This window comes from Eufriesea mexicana, unplaced genomic scaffold, assembly GCF_001483705.2.
Source record: "Eufriesea mexicana isolate 0111107269 unplaced genomic scaffold, ASM148370v2 scaffold11180, whole genome shotgun sequence".
In the NCBI taxonomy this organism is placed as follows: Eukaryota; Metazoa; Arthropoda; class Insecta; order Hymenoptera; family Apidae; genus Eufriesea; species Eufriesea mexicana.
Genome location: NW_016918806.1, coordinates 96446 through 113597, shown reverse-complemented (window position 1 = coordinate 113597; position 17152 = coordinate 96446). Strand labels below are relative to the sequence as shown.

At 35.8% G+C, this 17152-nt stretch overlaps 1 protein-coding gene and 2 long non-coding RNA genes across 7 annotated transcripts in view; 2 read left to right on the top strand and 1 right to left on the bottom strand.

Annotated features, from left to right (window-relative positions):
* The window catches only part of rdgA (retinal degeneration A), a 97478-nt gene that overhangs the window by 75878 nt on the left and 4448 nt on the right, over window positions 1-17152 (bottom strand). For 2 of the 5 annotated variants that reach the window (XM_017908514.1, XM_017908516.1), the window contains exon 1: window positions 12677-13059. The exons of 2 other annotated variants lie outside the window; for them this stretch is intronic. In XM_017908514.1, the coding sequence (XP_017764003.1) occupies window positions 12677-12729 (53 nt within the window). In that variant the 5' untranslated portion in view covers window positions 12730-13059. Of the gene's footprint in view, window positions 1-1373; window positions 1585-12676; window positions 13060-17152 lie in introns of those variants that run through there. One more of the 5 variants, XM_017908515.1, reaches the window with a different exon arrangement.
* LOC108553565 (uncharacterized) lies at window positions 13841-14660 on the top strand. The gene is made up of 3 exons (XR_001890643.1): window positions 13841-13953; window positions 14083-14202; window positions 14307-14660. It is a non-coding gene; the product is annotated as an uncharacterized LOC108553565 (long non-coding RNA).
* LOC108553564 (uncharacterized) lies at window positions 14854-16437 on the top strand. The gene is made up of 5 exons (XR_001890642.1): window positions 14854-14946; window positions 15235-15400; window positions 15582-15715; window positions 15940-16214; window positions 16354-16437. It is a non-coding gene; the product is annotated as an uncharacterized LOC108553564 (long non-coding RNA).

Below are 17152 nucleotides of genomic sequence, written 5' to 3'. Positions count from 1 at the left end.
ATATGCCATGACGATATCGATGTGTTATGGTCGAGTGAGATATTATGTCATCAGAATGCAGATTATAAATTCGAGCACATTAAATTTCGTAGTTGTGTCGTAATTCAAGGAGGAAGAAAATAAGATAGCTCCACTAGCCTAGATCGTTGCACTCTCTATCTAGGTCTGTCGCGTGAGCAACTGCGTCCATGAGGAACCAGTCTGATCGAAACAAGTGGAAGTACGTTCGAAAGATGAGGAATAAACGCAAAGAACGATCCTGGACAAGCTGGAATAAGTCTTCGTGTTTAACAGCTTCGGAACTCCTCCAGGAAGGAGGCACTTGACTGCCGATGAAGTCACTGTTTGGTACATTTGAGCGTTGCATCGAATTCGCAGGGATCCGTGTAAGATTCCAGATATTCAAATGAAATTGTTAGCAACGCGGCGTGCAAATTGACCGCTGACAATTCATGTAGATTTATTCTAGTTTACCCGTGATGTGACATGGCTACTTACAGCTAATGCCAGTGCAAATTTCCCGAACGTTAAATCAGACATTTCCTTTGTCATGTTAAGGAAATCCACGACGCAGCTACGTGCGATTAAACACAGGCAATGAACATTACCCTGACTGCAATTTTTCACTTTAAAATACACAGTGGGAAAAGTATATACCTCACGAAACGACAGTTCAGCTTCGCTTGTCCTTCTCGTGCTTCGTGAGATTTCGTTATTACCGAGATCACGCAGCCGTGAGAATGTTACGTCTCACGGCTTCTGATAACGAGTTACTCCTTAATTTTATTTACTCAATCGACGAACATTATTTGCGGCAGGTAATTAGACGAATTACCAGATAACGGTGTTAAATATCCGAAGAATTAGTTAGAACACGACAGCTTTACTTGTAAATATTCGTACATGATCTCGAAGATCGTCAAATTAACTTTTACATCCAAAAGATTATTAAACAAATCCTTATATTCGCACAGTAAAAAGAAATCCAAAATGGAATAATATATATCAATTTTCAAGTATAAAATACTGTAATTAATCATTGGATCGAAGATCGCTAAACTAATTTTTACAGCCAAAGGATTATTAAATAAATCCTTACACCCGCACAGTAAAAAAGTCCAAAATGGAATAAAATATTTAAGTATGCAAAGATCAAAATATTAATCACTGAATTTATTTTTATCCGAGTGTTGAATTGCTATCTACCTCGGCAAAGATGATTAAATAAAATCCTGTGTTTAAAAATGGAAAATAAAAAATATGACAAGACGACATGAAATATAGCGGTATAAAAATATTTGATCATCTGATGATTAAAAAGTGGACTGCACAGTATTTTCATCAGACAATCGCGAAAGAGAAAAATCACTCACTTGAAGCTCAAGCCATAGACCTTCGGAGTTTCCGGAGAGGCTGAACTGCACCCGAGGCACGTGAACCAAGGTATACAATCGATGAACATTTTTTTCAACGTTTCAGGTAAATAAGCCAAAGCCAGATGTCACAATGCTCTGCTACTACGGTCGCGGATGCACTCGTGCACTTTCCTTTTCGATCTCCTTCAGAGCCGCTGTTCCACTGGCTGTCGTACCGACGTCATTCGCGTTCTTACCCCAGGTATTATGTCACCGTCAGACGCCGTAAAGTACACACTTTTGAATTCTTACATACGAATTACCTTCATACGGAACCACTTTCAGAGTTCAGTCGGAGTTACCACCTTTGTCGTTAATTTCCTCAAGCTTAATCATCGCTGGTGCAACGCGGAGCATAGGAAGGATGTATTATCGAAATTAGCGTCAATGAATCGTGACGGGAATGGAGAAACTCCGTGGCGGAGAACTTCGTCTATCCAGGCTAGACTTTGGTTAACCGAGTTGAACCAGATGAACACCTACCGAATGAATCCACTTGTATCAACCTGTGCGAACTCCAATTACTTGAATGGATATCGTAACAGGTATAAATACAGCGTAACCGTGTTTATCTAAATCAAAACAAACACTGAGAGCTGCAGTAGCTCTTCTTTCCAGGTTCAAATACGAGGAGTTTACATGTCACAGGGATCAGATAAGCGAATTTTGTTAACTGACGACTAATTCAAATTTCGTCCCAATGAATGGAGTTCTGCTGCAGCAGAAGAGATCAGTCAGTTCTTTCATTTTGGACCGTTGGTAACTGAAACATTTGGTCCCCAACTGATTCAAATGGATATATCAATCATGCTATGGTAAGGAAATTAATCACTATTTTGCTATATTATAACTGCTATTTTGAATATTCCACCTTTATCTGCTTCAGGGAAATGGAATACTATCGTGACAGGGAAAATTGGGGTTTTGTTATATGGATCCCAATTATCCTGGTGTATTAGTCTGGTGTAAATAATAGACTTGTAGCAGGTCGAATTAGATAATTCCCACTACATCAACCATGTTGCATGAATTGTTTAGCCCTCGGCTGACCTAGACAAATGTAGTTCTACAATAGCAGGAAAGATCAGTTAACTTCTGTTATATTATCATCCCAGGCACTTATTCATCATGACCCCTGACGTGTTCAAACAAATACTGTTCTACTGCAGCAACAAAGATCAGGCAGCTCGTGTGAACAACTCAATCTTCGACTAGTCTAGATAAATACAGTCCTACTGTACAGAAAAACATTGGATAATTACTATCAGCGAAACCACGAACATGTGAACTGATTAGTCCTCGACTGACACAGATTGGCAGAATTTTGCGTCATTTTACAGCGGAAAATATCAGATAACTATAAGTACGTGATTTACGTGCAGTCATATGAAGTGTTCGTGAGAAAATCTGAGAACATCTGAGAAAATCTATTACCTAAGATTTAAATAACTCTAATTATGATACTTAATTACACTGGTAAATACGCCACGCAGAATGACGATGTATCAGCCTATACCACTGCAGCAAATGCAAGGCGATATTGACCAATCGAATCAACAGCAATCTCTATCTAAAAACACGCTTATACAATGCGTTAAAAAGTAGCGCCATAAAGCTGACTGATCGAGATATCTCTCACGATAATTTATGGCTTTTTTTTGGATCAAACGTATGGACGAAATGTACGTATAAGCGGACTTCCTTGACTTGTACCCCATAAGCAATTCAAATCGACTTCTTGCTGCATCCCACACACGTATTTCCAACTGTCGTGCTTAAAATATCGTTTGATCGGAATACAATTAGCAATAGTGCTAGATAACGTTCGATACGGGTATGTACATTTCCTAATATATAGGTATACCGTATGCTAATTACGTGTACAATATGTAACACGTGTAGAAGAAGTTCGACCAGTCAGCTCAAGTAGATGTGTATACACTTGCTGACAAATATTAAAAAGTAAAATAATTATTCGCGAATTTTTGTACATTTTCTACCTTTTTGTATAATATAAACTTTTGTAATATTATTTATATAATATTATTACCATGTAATTTTATTTAACTTATCTAAAACGATAAGTATACTTCTAAAAATATTTTGTATAAATTTTGCTTTTAATTTTAACCTACGTATCTTGGAAGATAAAAAATATAAAAAAATTCGTGAATTATTATTTTGCTTCTTAACTTTTGCCGGTAAGTGTAGGTGGTAACATAAAGGATGCATACAGCAGATAATAGCAGACCCCATAACTTTCCGCCGTACTACCTACTACACGTAAGAAATTCGAATTATTTATGAATCACTAAATAAACGACACGAACAAAAATATTTTACGTCCCCCATAACGATTTTTATCGCGTAAATACATTCTAGCCATCCAATTCGAGCAAAACTATAATAAACGATAATATGTAGAGTGTTATATAATTACAAATTAAATTTCAATTTTGCAACAGAAGATTATATTCCCAATTAATAATAATTTTGTAAAAATTAACATTTTTGGAATATCAAAACAAGAAAAAAAAAAAGATACAGTCACAGTGTATAGTAAACTGGCATTATAGATAATTATTTTATTATACTCATTTTTTCTATACACAAACAAGTGAAATTTTTATTAAAAAATTTGAATCTTCCTCTATATTATTAACCCTTTGCACTCGAGAGGCGAGATTAAAACAACGTTATTAATTTCTTTGTATTCTGTTCTGTTAAATTGTTACTCTATGTATTTAAGATTTAACAGCGAAAAAATCTTTCGAGTGTCTCTAGGCGCCCACAGTATCACAAGTGCAAGATTCCTAAGCGTCATTAGGCGCCCACAGTAGTCAAAGGGTTAAAATTATTCGTCATTGCGTTATCCGTCAGACAGAAAGCGAAATTTGCGAGCTGGTTCGAGCAGAAAGAGGAGAATAGGATGAAGAAAGCACCGAGTCCTGTGACAAAATATAAATTGCACGAGGTATTCCTAGGCCGCCATTGTTCACGCGTGGATTAACAGGTTGCACGGCGTGCAATATAAAATTATGCGGTAGTAGGCTGGTAATAGCGTATTACAACATTCCGCGATACTATGTTAGCCTGGCCTTCTATTAGCAAATAGATATTTCCATCTCGTGTCGTATATCATTTGATGTTAATCATTTACAAAATCGGAATTTTTTTTAATAATAATTACGCGATCTACCGATCCCACCGAGTTCCAAGCTTTCAGAAAAAGAATTCCCGCGCGGCAAGCAAAAGAGAAGTGTTGCGTATAGGTTATGTACGCTTGTATAAGCTGCTCTACTTTAGCGCCATTACGAAACATGGAACGGGAGACTCGCGAAAGAAAACATGTATCATGAAAACGGGAAATACTATATAATTGTTATAAATAAATTTTTAGAGGTTAGGAAAATTAAATTTTTGCATAGAGAAAAATTATACAAATCTTTCTATTTTCACCAGTTCCTGCGATAACGAACAAGAATTTATGGAAACAACTACATGTAAACGAAGATTCAAATTGATGTTCAAAATTATAGCGTATATCGTAGTCTCATGAAAACGGAGCTTAATATATAAATTCTGAGAGTACAAGCATAAATAAGAATTTAACGAATCTCAAAGAAATTATGAAAAGAAAAATATAGGATATTAATAAATCGAAAATAATTCAAAAATTTGAACAAATCTTGCAAATTGTAATACTGCAGACTACAGAACTTAGAGTATTAGTGAACCCTATAATTGGAAAAATTGAACTCGAGGCTAAAGAAAATAACCTAACCTTTGACTTTTATAAATAAACTTCCTCTAATATAAAACAAGAATAACCATCACATAATTGAAAAACAAAGTTGACTGAAAAACTAAAAAAATTGAAAATGCAACTGTCTCACAACATGGAATACATGATACTAAGTCCAAGTTTCGTGCAACATAACCTCGTCAAGAAATGCCATTGCAATATTCAGAGGTTAGAAAGTAAGTTGACAATGTCAATATAAATGTAATAAATATAATTAAACGATTAAATCGAAATTGAAACAGATCTCGGAAATTGTGATACTATAAAACGAGTGCTATAGAATTAAATCACTCGATGGAACAGTATCGTAGGATCTCGAATGGAACGAGGTCCGCCAGATGGCGCAGCTAGTCAGGCTAAACTGAAAACGGTTATTAATCAAGCCACGATCGCTCGTTCGAGTTGATTTCATTTACTCGAGAATAAAATCAGTCGTGCTGCGAAATCACGATCCCTTTCCATTCCAGTTTTCCCACGAACATTTTAATTTCACCAATCATGAATAACCAACTAGGTTCCCTTTCAACAGAGAACGCGATTTCTACGAACTTGATCAGACCTTCAGCGGTAACCGATTAGACAACAAACATTTAAAACTCTTCTATGTATCAGCAAAGTCGAGGAAATTCCATGGAACACAACACATCACTGGAATAATACACGTCACTTCTTTGAGAAAAATATAGACTAAAAGACATGAATGAGAAGCACATTTTTCGATAAAACGAACACACTATACCCGCAGCGATTCGATCGGTCCCTAACTTAAAATCTAGCCTCGGATCGATGAAGTGAGCACGGCGTTACGCGAGGATCATCAATATTTTGCCAGGTATCTCGAGGATCCGTGGAATTCCAATCTAAATACGTTTCGACCAGCGATTCGACCGAACGTTAATATTCCTGCCTCGAAACCGGATTCCCAGCTACTCGAAAGGACCTGCACGAGGATTTATTTGCCGTGCGAACTCGGCGCGCACTTTTCGCCCCTTCTATTCACTCACGGACCTAATACCGCCCGACGCAATGTTTAGAAAGTGATCTAACCTAACATAAATCGCGGACCCTGTGACGAACGGATCGCTAGGGAAACACATGGTCCACGAATCGATACAGCGAGACGTACTGAGCCTCGAACCTTTAGAAGGAGCAATATAATGGACGTGTCTTCGTCTTTCTTTCCCGTTTGTTGTCTCGCCTCGCTTCTCCCTCTACCGTGGCATGCCTGTGTATAAACAGGAGAGACCGGTACGGAACCACGTGACTCGTGCGATCGTCGAGATCTCCTTTGGTCGTCCTACGTGAAACAGGCCACTTAACGTCTGGCAGAGCAAATACGAAGGACAAAGGAACTGGATTAAGGCGTGCGTTAGGTGTGTCACGCGTTGCAGAATCTTGTGCATGCTTTGGTAAATCTTAATCTTTGTTTTAAAATTCTTTTCTTTTATAATTTTAAAGTTAAGAAAGTTTAACGTGAGGATTTATAAATACAGGTATCTGTAATTTTTATAGTAATCGTGGTATAATAAAAATAGCTTAATAATGAAAGTAATTATATGGATGTGAAAATCATTGCCGTTATGATATATACAGGGTGTCCTAGTAATGGTAGTACAATCGGTAGGGGGTAATTCTAAATGAAAAAACAAATCGGAAATAAAGAATAAAATTTTTTCATTCGAAGCTTCGTTATGGAGGAAATCGATTTTGAATATTCACGGAGTACATGTGCACTTAACTTTGGCTTAGGTGGGTTGACTATCGGTATACCAGCGTACTTGGTGATATTCAAAGTCGATCTTCTCGACAACGAAGCTTCGAATGAAGAAATTTTATTCTTTATTTTCGATTTGTTTTTTCACGTAGAATCACCTTCTTCGTGGTTCTACTACGTTGCTGGGACACCCTGTGTAATAATTAAATTTTTTAACCTCTTTTAAAGGAAATTGATGGTGTTCTTGGTGCTAGAGGTTGTTTACGTTTCACTATACTAACTTTTGAAATTAAAAAACCTCAAATTCATAGGTTAGGAAATCACCAAGTAGCTTTAGGAAACCATCGAGTTCTGAACGAACGCAAAATTAATTTCGAATTAATTATCATACAAGGCACGTCATGCAAACATGGGTCGTAATCAAACGAAAACGCGTTAGGATTTGATTTAGGATCATATAAGTGAACTCTCGTTCCCGAATCCTGTAAACATCCCTAACAGAAATGCTCGGTGAAGTTCCTCAAGGGACTATGAATAACGAAGCCAGCAGATCACGTCACTAACAATCACGTGTTCGTATTACTAATTTCGTATGAATGCACTTTGGAAACTTGGCCTAAGGCGCTTTAGGGGAACTCTGAAACGAAACATTACAGCATCGAAACTCCAAGTACAAACGAAGAGCCGATGCCAAGTTACGATTAACTAGCATAATCTCCATCAATATCTCACGACCTATACCGATTTAACGATTCAAGGTCAAAATGTCACTAAACGTGTCTTTTGCCTTAAGCTTCGTGCAATAATAACAGCTCTGTGAGCTAAAAATATATGATGAGCATAACGAAATTTAAAAAATCAAATTTTCTTTAATATCCTCTAACTGTCCTCTAAATATATCAGGTCTGATCCAGGATTTAATAAGATAAGCAAGAGAAGCCAGGTGCGTCAAGTCTTATAATAGTAACATAACAGATGAACGGAGCCAGCAAACGACAAATCTTAATCATCGTCTTAAGGTTCGAATAATTAATTCACGTTGTCGGTATGTTTCTTCAGCCTCTTGCTCATCGTATTCATCGATTTCACATTCTAGATCACGCACAGGAATATGTACAACGAAAAAACTAGAAGCAATAATCGATATACTAAACATTTAACTGTATTTTCTTTTTATTTATGCGTCTAATAATTATTCCGGAATTCTAACGGTGTCTCGAATTAGAAAAGCAAAATATTAATTCGTTACCGCGGTATCTTTAATATTAAGGCTAACAGTAGAGAAACGCAAAAGCAAAACTAATGGCAAAACCTTAAGCTGTTTGAAATTTAGAACTAAACTTAGTAGAGGCACGTTCAGGATGTTTAAGTAAAATCAATACAAATTATTTTATTAATAAGAAATTTGATTAATAATATTACTAACAAAAATTGGCAAAAATTTCGAAAAAAATTACCAGTTGAAGTTATTAGAAATATTTTATCACTAGAAATAAGAGAAAATTTATTTTCGGATGTGTTCTCGTCCTTCGGAAAAATATTCGAGGAATTCAAATCCTGTGTCAACATTTCTAAACGGAAAACATTTACATTCGTATCTTTCTCAAGGCACAAAAATCTCTCAAGGTCACTTGTCAAAGTTTACGAAACCTCTTTCGAATGACGAAAGCAAACAAGAAATATTTCCTGTAACCACGATGTCCGCCAAGTATTTACCGATAAATGTATACCAATTGCCTTACGAGACTTTCAAAGACGTTCCATGTAAAATACGTTTCGAAATAGATATGAATTATAGGTTTTGAAATTTCAAAGAAAAAGTGTAGAAAATTGTTTACGCGTTAAAATTAATTTATGACTATGAAGAAAAATGTACAAATTATGTAGGACATACGTACATTTTAATTAAATTTTAGTCTCGCTTTTTTATCAGATTTTTCCAACCGTGTTATTCATCTCGCTCTTTTAATCCTGCTTTTAATTCAACCTGATTTGCTTACGAAAGAGGAAACCGATGTATTTTCTTATAAACATGTTTATCCTAAATCGCAAACAATTTAATTATCAGTCGCGTCGTATTTAACACTATGACCACTAAGGAAATCGAAATTACTAGTTTCTAGTAACTATTTGCAGTAACTTCTTTGTAACTATTAAAAATATGGAGCTATCGTTGACAAAATTAATATTGGCTTTTATTAAAATAGAAACGCGATTATACATTGCTATTTATTTTTATCGAACCTCTTCAATTATGATTTATTTATAGTATATCTAGTTACATATTACAGATCAGTAGTTCCAGTATTGATACTAGATAAAAATAATATACTGTAGTATGTACGAATATAGTAAACAATATATCATAATATATGCACGATGAAAATAAAAATGTATAATTATTTTTATATTTCAATAAAAATCACTATTTAATTTTACCAAATGCAGTCGTATGTTTTCAGTGAAGCCACACGATTTTACTGCTTTGCTAATTCTAGTAATAAATCGTTTTACGAACGCGTTACGAAATGGATAAAAAATGGCTACGAATTGCATAGATAAATAAGATAAAAGATGAACAGGCATGTTTTAACGACAAATCGAATGACTTCAAACTTTGACACAAACCGCCAATTTAATCGAACAATTCGTATTCAACGGTTCAACTATAAAATCAGCATTTTAAACAGCGGTGCCTAAAAAAAAATTCGCTTAATTTCGTTGAACGCATGAATATGCATGCGCCTTAATACGTGATTCTTTCGCCGACGTTATTCACGAGTCTACATGCGTTATTAAATCTGTTTACTAACCCTGTGGCTTCGGAAACCACGATCCATCAATGTAGTCACACCTGTATCGCGAAATCTCCTTAATGAACACACGTACGAAGTTTTCACACACAGGATATAATTATAAACTATTACAGAATTTAAAAAATTCGAAAACCCAATAAAACTCCAAGAAGTCCAAAACTTACAGATCGATACAATATAATATCATAACAATGAATAGTATCGTAAAGATAAATAAATAATAACTAAATAACACCAAAAAAAATTTTTTTTTGAATTTAACATATTCCAACTACCGCTAACCTCACTTTTAAAAACATGTGTTCAACGTTGTGACTCGACGAGAAAACAACAAGCGTGTATCTCGCGACTGTGACTAATTAAATAATTAAACAGTCTGCTATTAATATCCATTCTAGATTCTTACTATTACTTCTCATTAATAGTATTTATATTTCTCACAATCACGATTCATGTCTTATTCACCGAAGGACACGGTCGGATAATTATTCAACATAACCAAAAAACCTTCGCGCCGTAAATACACATTACACGCTGTCATTTCTGCAACGAAACGATACCAATATTCCGTTAATTTTACGTTCACACACTCGTACAAGGCAAACGGAAATATATGTAAACGGAAACACGAGAACCGCGTGGCTTCCGGGGTTAACGGTTGAGCAATTGTCGAGCACGTTCTCGAACACTGTTCGATGATGGTCGTCTGTGACGAATTTGATCGCGACAAAGAAACACGGGTTAAACTTCAAAGAGAGGAAAAGGTGATGATTAATACCAAGTACGTATTTTTTTCGATGCATGAATAAAGGATTTCGAACGATCAAAGAGCACAGGTGACTCCGAGCGAATCGTATTCGACCGAATAAATTTTTACGCAGCCACCTCAGCGCCACCACGTTCGTTTGCATTCTACAGTGTCAGCTCGATTCGACGCGTTCAAGGATTCGCTACTGCTGCAGAGCAAACGTAGGCAAATGGCCGACCGCATATCGGCGATTGAGACACGGAAACTCTTGTCATAAATGCTCGATGGAACGACTCAAAGAATCACCTAACCTAACCCTCATCTTCGAACGATCTCTTCCATCATAGTTAAAGGAACTGGAGGAGTTGCAAGAATTTTCTTTGGGGAAGTTCAAAGGAAATTTGAATTTCGTTTTGAATTTCATTTGTTCGGATATTAAAGTAGCGGTGCTTGTATTTGGAATTTAGTTTAAAACAAATGGTGAATAATTTGGTGATTTATAGTATTTTATGTAGTAAATACAGTATACTAGAGTATATATTCCGATATTAAAGGAAAGTATAGGATCCAATTATATAACCTCAATACACGTTTGATTTATCTTTGGGCAAGGAACAAGAAGAATTTGAAATATATCTACATGATATATTTAGACAATTAAATAAATATCCTATGTTAATGAAATATTTTTATGTACATTAATAAGTACCTTTTTTAAAATTACCCTATATTGCTCAAAATAGTTAAACATCCCTATCTTTAATATTTACAGTATGGTACGAAAAATAATTTGGACTATGAAATATTACAACCCAAATTTGATATCTCGGATAATATTATACATAAGATTTAAAAAATTGTTTAAATCACATTTGGAAAATTACAATTAATTTATTTACTCCTAATTTAATCCTATACTTATCATCATCTTATACCCTGAACAAGTCTGCCAACTTCCCTCTCTTTTCTTCAAGTATCTCCAAGTTATTCGGTAACTAATCAAATAATCTCAATCATCAGATTTTATAGAATACTTTATCCACACAGAGCTTCCTTCTTCGAGAAAAAACTTCGTTTGTTCCAAGGCTTCTCGCCCTTCCGTATTCCTCCCACAAAACGCATTAAAAATTATTTTTTGTTTCAAATGCCCCTTTACGGAGCGCGTAACGAGCGAAAAAGCGAACTTCACCGGCGGGAAATTTAATTATAAAATACATAATGTTGAACGGCGCAGCGTCCAAGCAGCATCCGTATTCAAGTTCGTTTAAACGCTTTTGAAGGAGTAACGTTTTAATTTCATTGGGAACGAAGAAGAAGTTCGTTAAGAGAATGTAACAGGTTAAATGAGAGGATTCAAAGAAAAGCGAGTAAATGAAAGGGATAGTGAGAGGACAATCTGAAGTGTACGATGGGATCGGTCGAATACCGTCGAGTCTATGCAAAGTATGCATTGTTTAAAATAAAATAATGGCTTAGGCGCGAAGAGATAGAATGTCGCTGAAACTCCGCCCCTCATTCGATTCAGACACTGGCCAGGTGAAATTTAATCCTCTGCGGAGGGGACTGTGGTCACGCAGAGAACAATCTGGACGAACCAAGGTTTGTTATGAAATTTGAAACCGGGATAAATCGCTTCTAAGAAAATTTACACTATAGTCGGAGCGAACTGTTGCGTCTATAGTCTATCAATGCACAGAGAGCGTCCAGAACCGTTAAAATGTACGGACGATTATCTACAGATACGGTCGGTAAAAACGCTTGGGTTGTTGTCCATAATACGCATCCGCAAAGGATTAATTAACGACTCGAATAATTATTTGAAAACTTAGCATTCGATAATGACTGATTTTCTAATTATAAATATAAAAAGAAAGCGATATAAATATAAAGAGAAAGAAAATGTAACGAAGAACGGGATTCATTGCGAAAAGAGAAGTGAACAGAAGAAAACTTGTTGCGTTACCCGACGCGTTATGAGCAACTTTATTTCGAAACGGCGCGCGATAAAATGAAAAATATTCTCGAGCGACGATGCTAAAGAAGTTCCAAGTGTCGCCGCCAGGTGTAGGGCTAATTCGTCGCAGGGGAAAGGTATTGTCGTGCAGCTAAACACGCGCGAATAATTGTCGAGTGAAGCGACTCGCGATTGTTTCTCATAGAGTAAACGTTTGTTCTCACCCTTCCTTATCCTCTTCGCGATCGGGTTCTTCCTTGTTCTCCTCGTCCGTCATATTCGACTAAGAATTTCTCCTGTGCTGTGCAATAGCGACGCAAAGGCTACTCGTCTGAGGAAGGGAACATATTACAGCTGACAACAATCCGTCCGTTCGCGTTGACTTGAAATGACTGTGGACCACGACGATGGAAGGAACGTTGAAAAATATAAACGCGTACGTGTATGCTCTCTCCAACCCGGACTCACCGTCAAATTTTACTCAACTGGCGCACTCGAAGTAGCCCAAGGCATCGTTAACTGTTACGGCTTCCGAAATCCCGCAAGCACCCAATTCTATTTTGTGTAATGCCATAATTCCATTAAGGGTATTCTAGACCACCGTATTTTCCAGCCTGCGACGTGTTGCGAACGGAATCGCAGCGAGACGACGGAACGTCGGAAAAAGGAACGTTGGCGAAAAGCGCGGGAACGGGTTAGAGGAGGGGGGGACTAGGCGTGCGGCCATTTGTGATTTCTGTTAGAACCAGGAAACCGACGATTTATTCGCAAACATGATTTCGATACAATATCGATATTTTTTATTTTATAGATACTGGTAAGTATACCATTTAAATGATCATATTCAATGTTTAATAATATATAAATATAATTAAACGAATAATTAGATAGAATTAAATAATTAATTATTAAGGTATTATATATCATAGCATTGTATAATATTATAAAAATAATTATTATGCGATACAGTATCATATCACAAAGAAAGTTATTATATAATATCATACAAAATTATGAAAATATATTGTATAATATTTTATAATACCTAAAAAAGAAGAATCGTTGTATATAAAATGCTTTATCGTTAAATTAATATTATTTCATAATTTGTAGGTTAGAAACGATATCGAACATTTTTCAATCGACGTCAATTTCGAAATATAAAGGAGCTTTACGAACCTGAAGATCTATCAAATTAATTGGCAGCGTTACACTTCCGTCTCGAAAAAAAAAAAAAAAGGTGAAAACGTTTCGCACTGAAGCTCGCGGTATGAACGATCCTTCGCAAGCTCAAAGCTTTATTACCGTTGATTCAGGGATAGAAGGAGAAATTGGAAAAACGAAGAGGATTTGATCGAGAAGGATAGGCTTCCTACTAAAACGAACTGACATTTTAATCCTGCTCACGTGGGAGCGTTAAAAGGGATACCTGTCGACATTTCAATATACGTTACACTTTATGGATTTATGATATAGACACAAGATTAAGATCTGCACTATGGTAGGTACACCCGACTCTGAGTCGATGTAACTTCTCAGGCGAAAGTCGTGGCGGCGCAGTTCCAAATTGTTTTAAATTCTAACGAGATTTACTTGACTTTCAAACGTTGAATAACTTAAACCATTTTAGGTATCCCCTTGAAGCGCAGTCTTCGCATATTAAGCGCATCCACGTTGGAGAGAAAATGTCGAACGCGTGACATGCGAAAAATTCGCAATAACAGGAGGCCACCAGACACAGTTGCGAAAGGTAATTTTGCAGAAATAGCACGGCAACGGCTGCGTAATCTCGCTTTCATTTCCGTCCGGCGTTAACCGTAAAACTTGTGTATTTCTAAATGATTACACGGAAAGTTGGCACGTGTGCGAAAAGCGCGTAAAAGGCTGGTATCGTTATCACGATTACATTGCGGCATTATGAGCTGCGAGTAGAGGAACGAGGATTTTATCTTATCAGACGATGCACTACGTGGAAAGTTCTGACCGGGGAATGGATTAATTGCTTGGAAACGATGGGGAGTGATGTATCGAGAGGATTCGTATCGACACTGTTATTTCGAGAGACATGTGGGCAATATCGAAGATTTCTGCATTCTACGATAATTACCACATTTGCTTAACTAATCGATGATTAAATGTGCTTAATTATGCAGGCCTGTTTGCAAAACGGAAACACCATGAATATGTTACTAATCTGTTATGGATTAACTGACCACGCTGTAGTTTTAATTTTGAATTAGTCTACATGGGAATAATGAGAGAGGTAGAATGAGAAAAATTGTCAATTTTAGCAAATTTACAATCTTGTAATATACATCAAGTCCGCTTGAGAATAGTCAAAGAAGGAGAATAAAAATAGCTCATGTGGAATTATTAATTCTAACAAATTTACTTGATTTACTACACCAATTTACTTCAGTCTGTTTAAAAATAATAAAAAAAAGAGAGGAACGAGAATAAATCACCAGAAGTTATCAATTTCAATGAGTTTAAGGTGACCAAATATTAAAAATCTTAAAATTATTATTTTATGCTGTATCTTAAAATTTATAGTATTTGTAGAACCTTCAGGAATAATTTTAATTTTTAAGTTCAGGCAACAATTAAGTCCTTTAGCCTAGATATACCTAATTATTCTAAACACCATGATGGGTAACTCTAACTTTATTTATGCTAATTAATATGAAAGTTAAGCCAAGATTAAGTTCTTAAACTCAAGTTATTAAATTCTAATTACTCCATACACGATAACGAATACCCTAAAATTTATGATGGTTTACAGACTATATATCAAAAAATATACAAGAGAACTTCTCGCATCCACTTGGATCATCTAAGAGCAGATATACACCAATTTATTCGGAACGTCACTAACCCATCCAGAACTGACCACCCTTAACTAGAGGAATCATTGCAAATTGTGTAGAGTTAACTGGAACACCTACTTGGTAAGATTTCTACTGACCTAAACTCGGCTAACCTCAGCTAGAACAACGTAGACTCGTTAAAAGTTGGGTAAAATCAATCAAGACCATGCTGACTCAGTTGAAGTTGCATCGATCCACCTAGATCTAATCCACGCCTAACCTGAGCTCTCGAAGGATCTAAACCAGATCTAACTTGGAACAGGTTCCAGGAACGCTTACAGAGTTCGAACAGTACTGGTTGACTTGGTACATGTCACGATGATTTCAAGGAGTTCTAAGGGATTAGCGAAATCTAATCTAATGAGACGGTTCATGATTCTCGTTGTTCCTTGCCAGGTAATGAGAATGCAGTCAATTTTATATTAATTCTACATAATTTGATAGAACTATCATAACCTTGAATACAAAGAAAAAATTAGAGGAATTAGTAAATTCTTTAGATACTGTAACATTAAATATTATTTTTTCAGTGGCAATAATAGTAATTTATAATAACTATATCGTTTAATAAATTAATATACACCGAGGAATAAAACTCATCCTAGCAAATGTAATTTCAGGTGCATTCAATTCAGTTCTGAGAATACCGATTGTTTCCAGCCTAATAAGACTAACCAATCGATGGAGCTTGCCAAGAATTTACATATATTACAACGACTTGTGTGGAAACCTGTGTGAATGATCACGTCACACGTTTGAAGATTCGAACACCTTCGTCCGAAGGCTCCCCTCTAAATGGAAGTCAGCCTTATTATTCTTACTATATTATCACTGTGATATGGCGATTTTATGTCGCTTTAGGCATGTATAAAGCCAAAGAGACGAGATTCTATCCGTAAGGACGCCTAATAATTTTATTATATACTTAAGTAACATTCAATTACTTATTCATCGCACAAGAATAAGTTAAATTAATAATATCCTAAATAAGAAAATAAGTAATGAATTAAATTTATTTATAAATAAATCCTCAGGTTTGTTTATAACGGAAGACCAGAAAAATATAATGGGATCGGACAAACTTGAACACGAGATATTAATTTCTACGTACACGTATTTCTCGCATTATTTTCTCATTAATAAGTGAATATTATGCAAAAGATGATCCGCCGAATCCCATATGCATCGAGTTGTAAATTATTCATATATTTCATCAAAGTAATAATAATTTCCAAAACTCACTGGATGTACATTATTTTCGAAAATAATTTCTTTCGTAAAAATTGTAAGACAATATTCAACGAAATTATTTCGAATTTAATACGATGACCGATACCTCGAAGATTATTTATCCGTATTAAATTATTTATTTATTTCAAATCCGATGCTTATTAAGTTATTTATTTATTCGAATTATAATGCTTTCAATTCGATTTCATTTTAATAGACACGTACCAAATATGGATGATTCCGAGTAGAAATATTTTCATAAATTTTTCCACGATCTTAATAATTTGTTGCGATAATGAGAAGTCCTTTCATTTGAATATGATTACGAGAGATCTGTTCGCGTTTCTGAAACACCGGTGTAAGTGCTCTCGCCATTCGAATAGAACGCTCACGTTCCAGACGCTAACCGTCCTTTGTTAACGCACAAACGCGCAATAACAGGAAATACGTATTCACGGCTCTTATGCATTATTACGTAACAATCTGCAACCTATATGGGCCATCGTGGGTAATCTCGAATTGTTTCAATTGCGTGATGGTACAACGCACTGTGAACGTTTAATCCCTCGCTTCACGACGTACTTACGTACATACTTTCATATG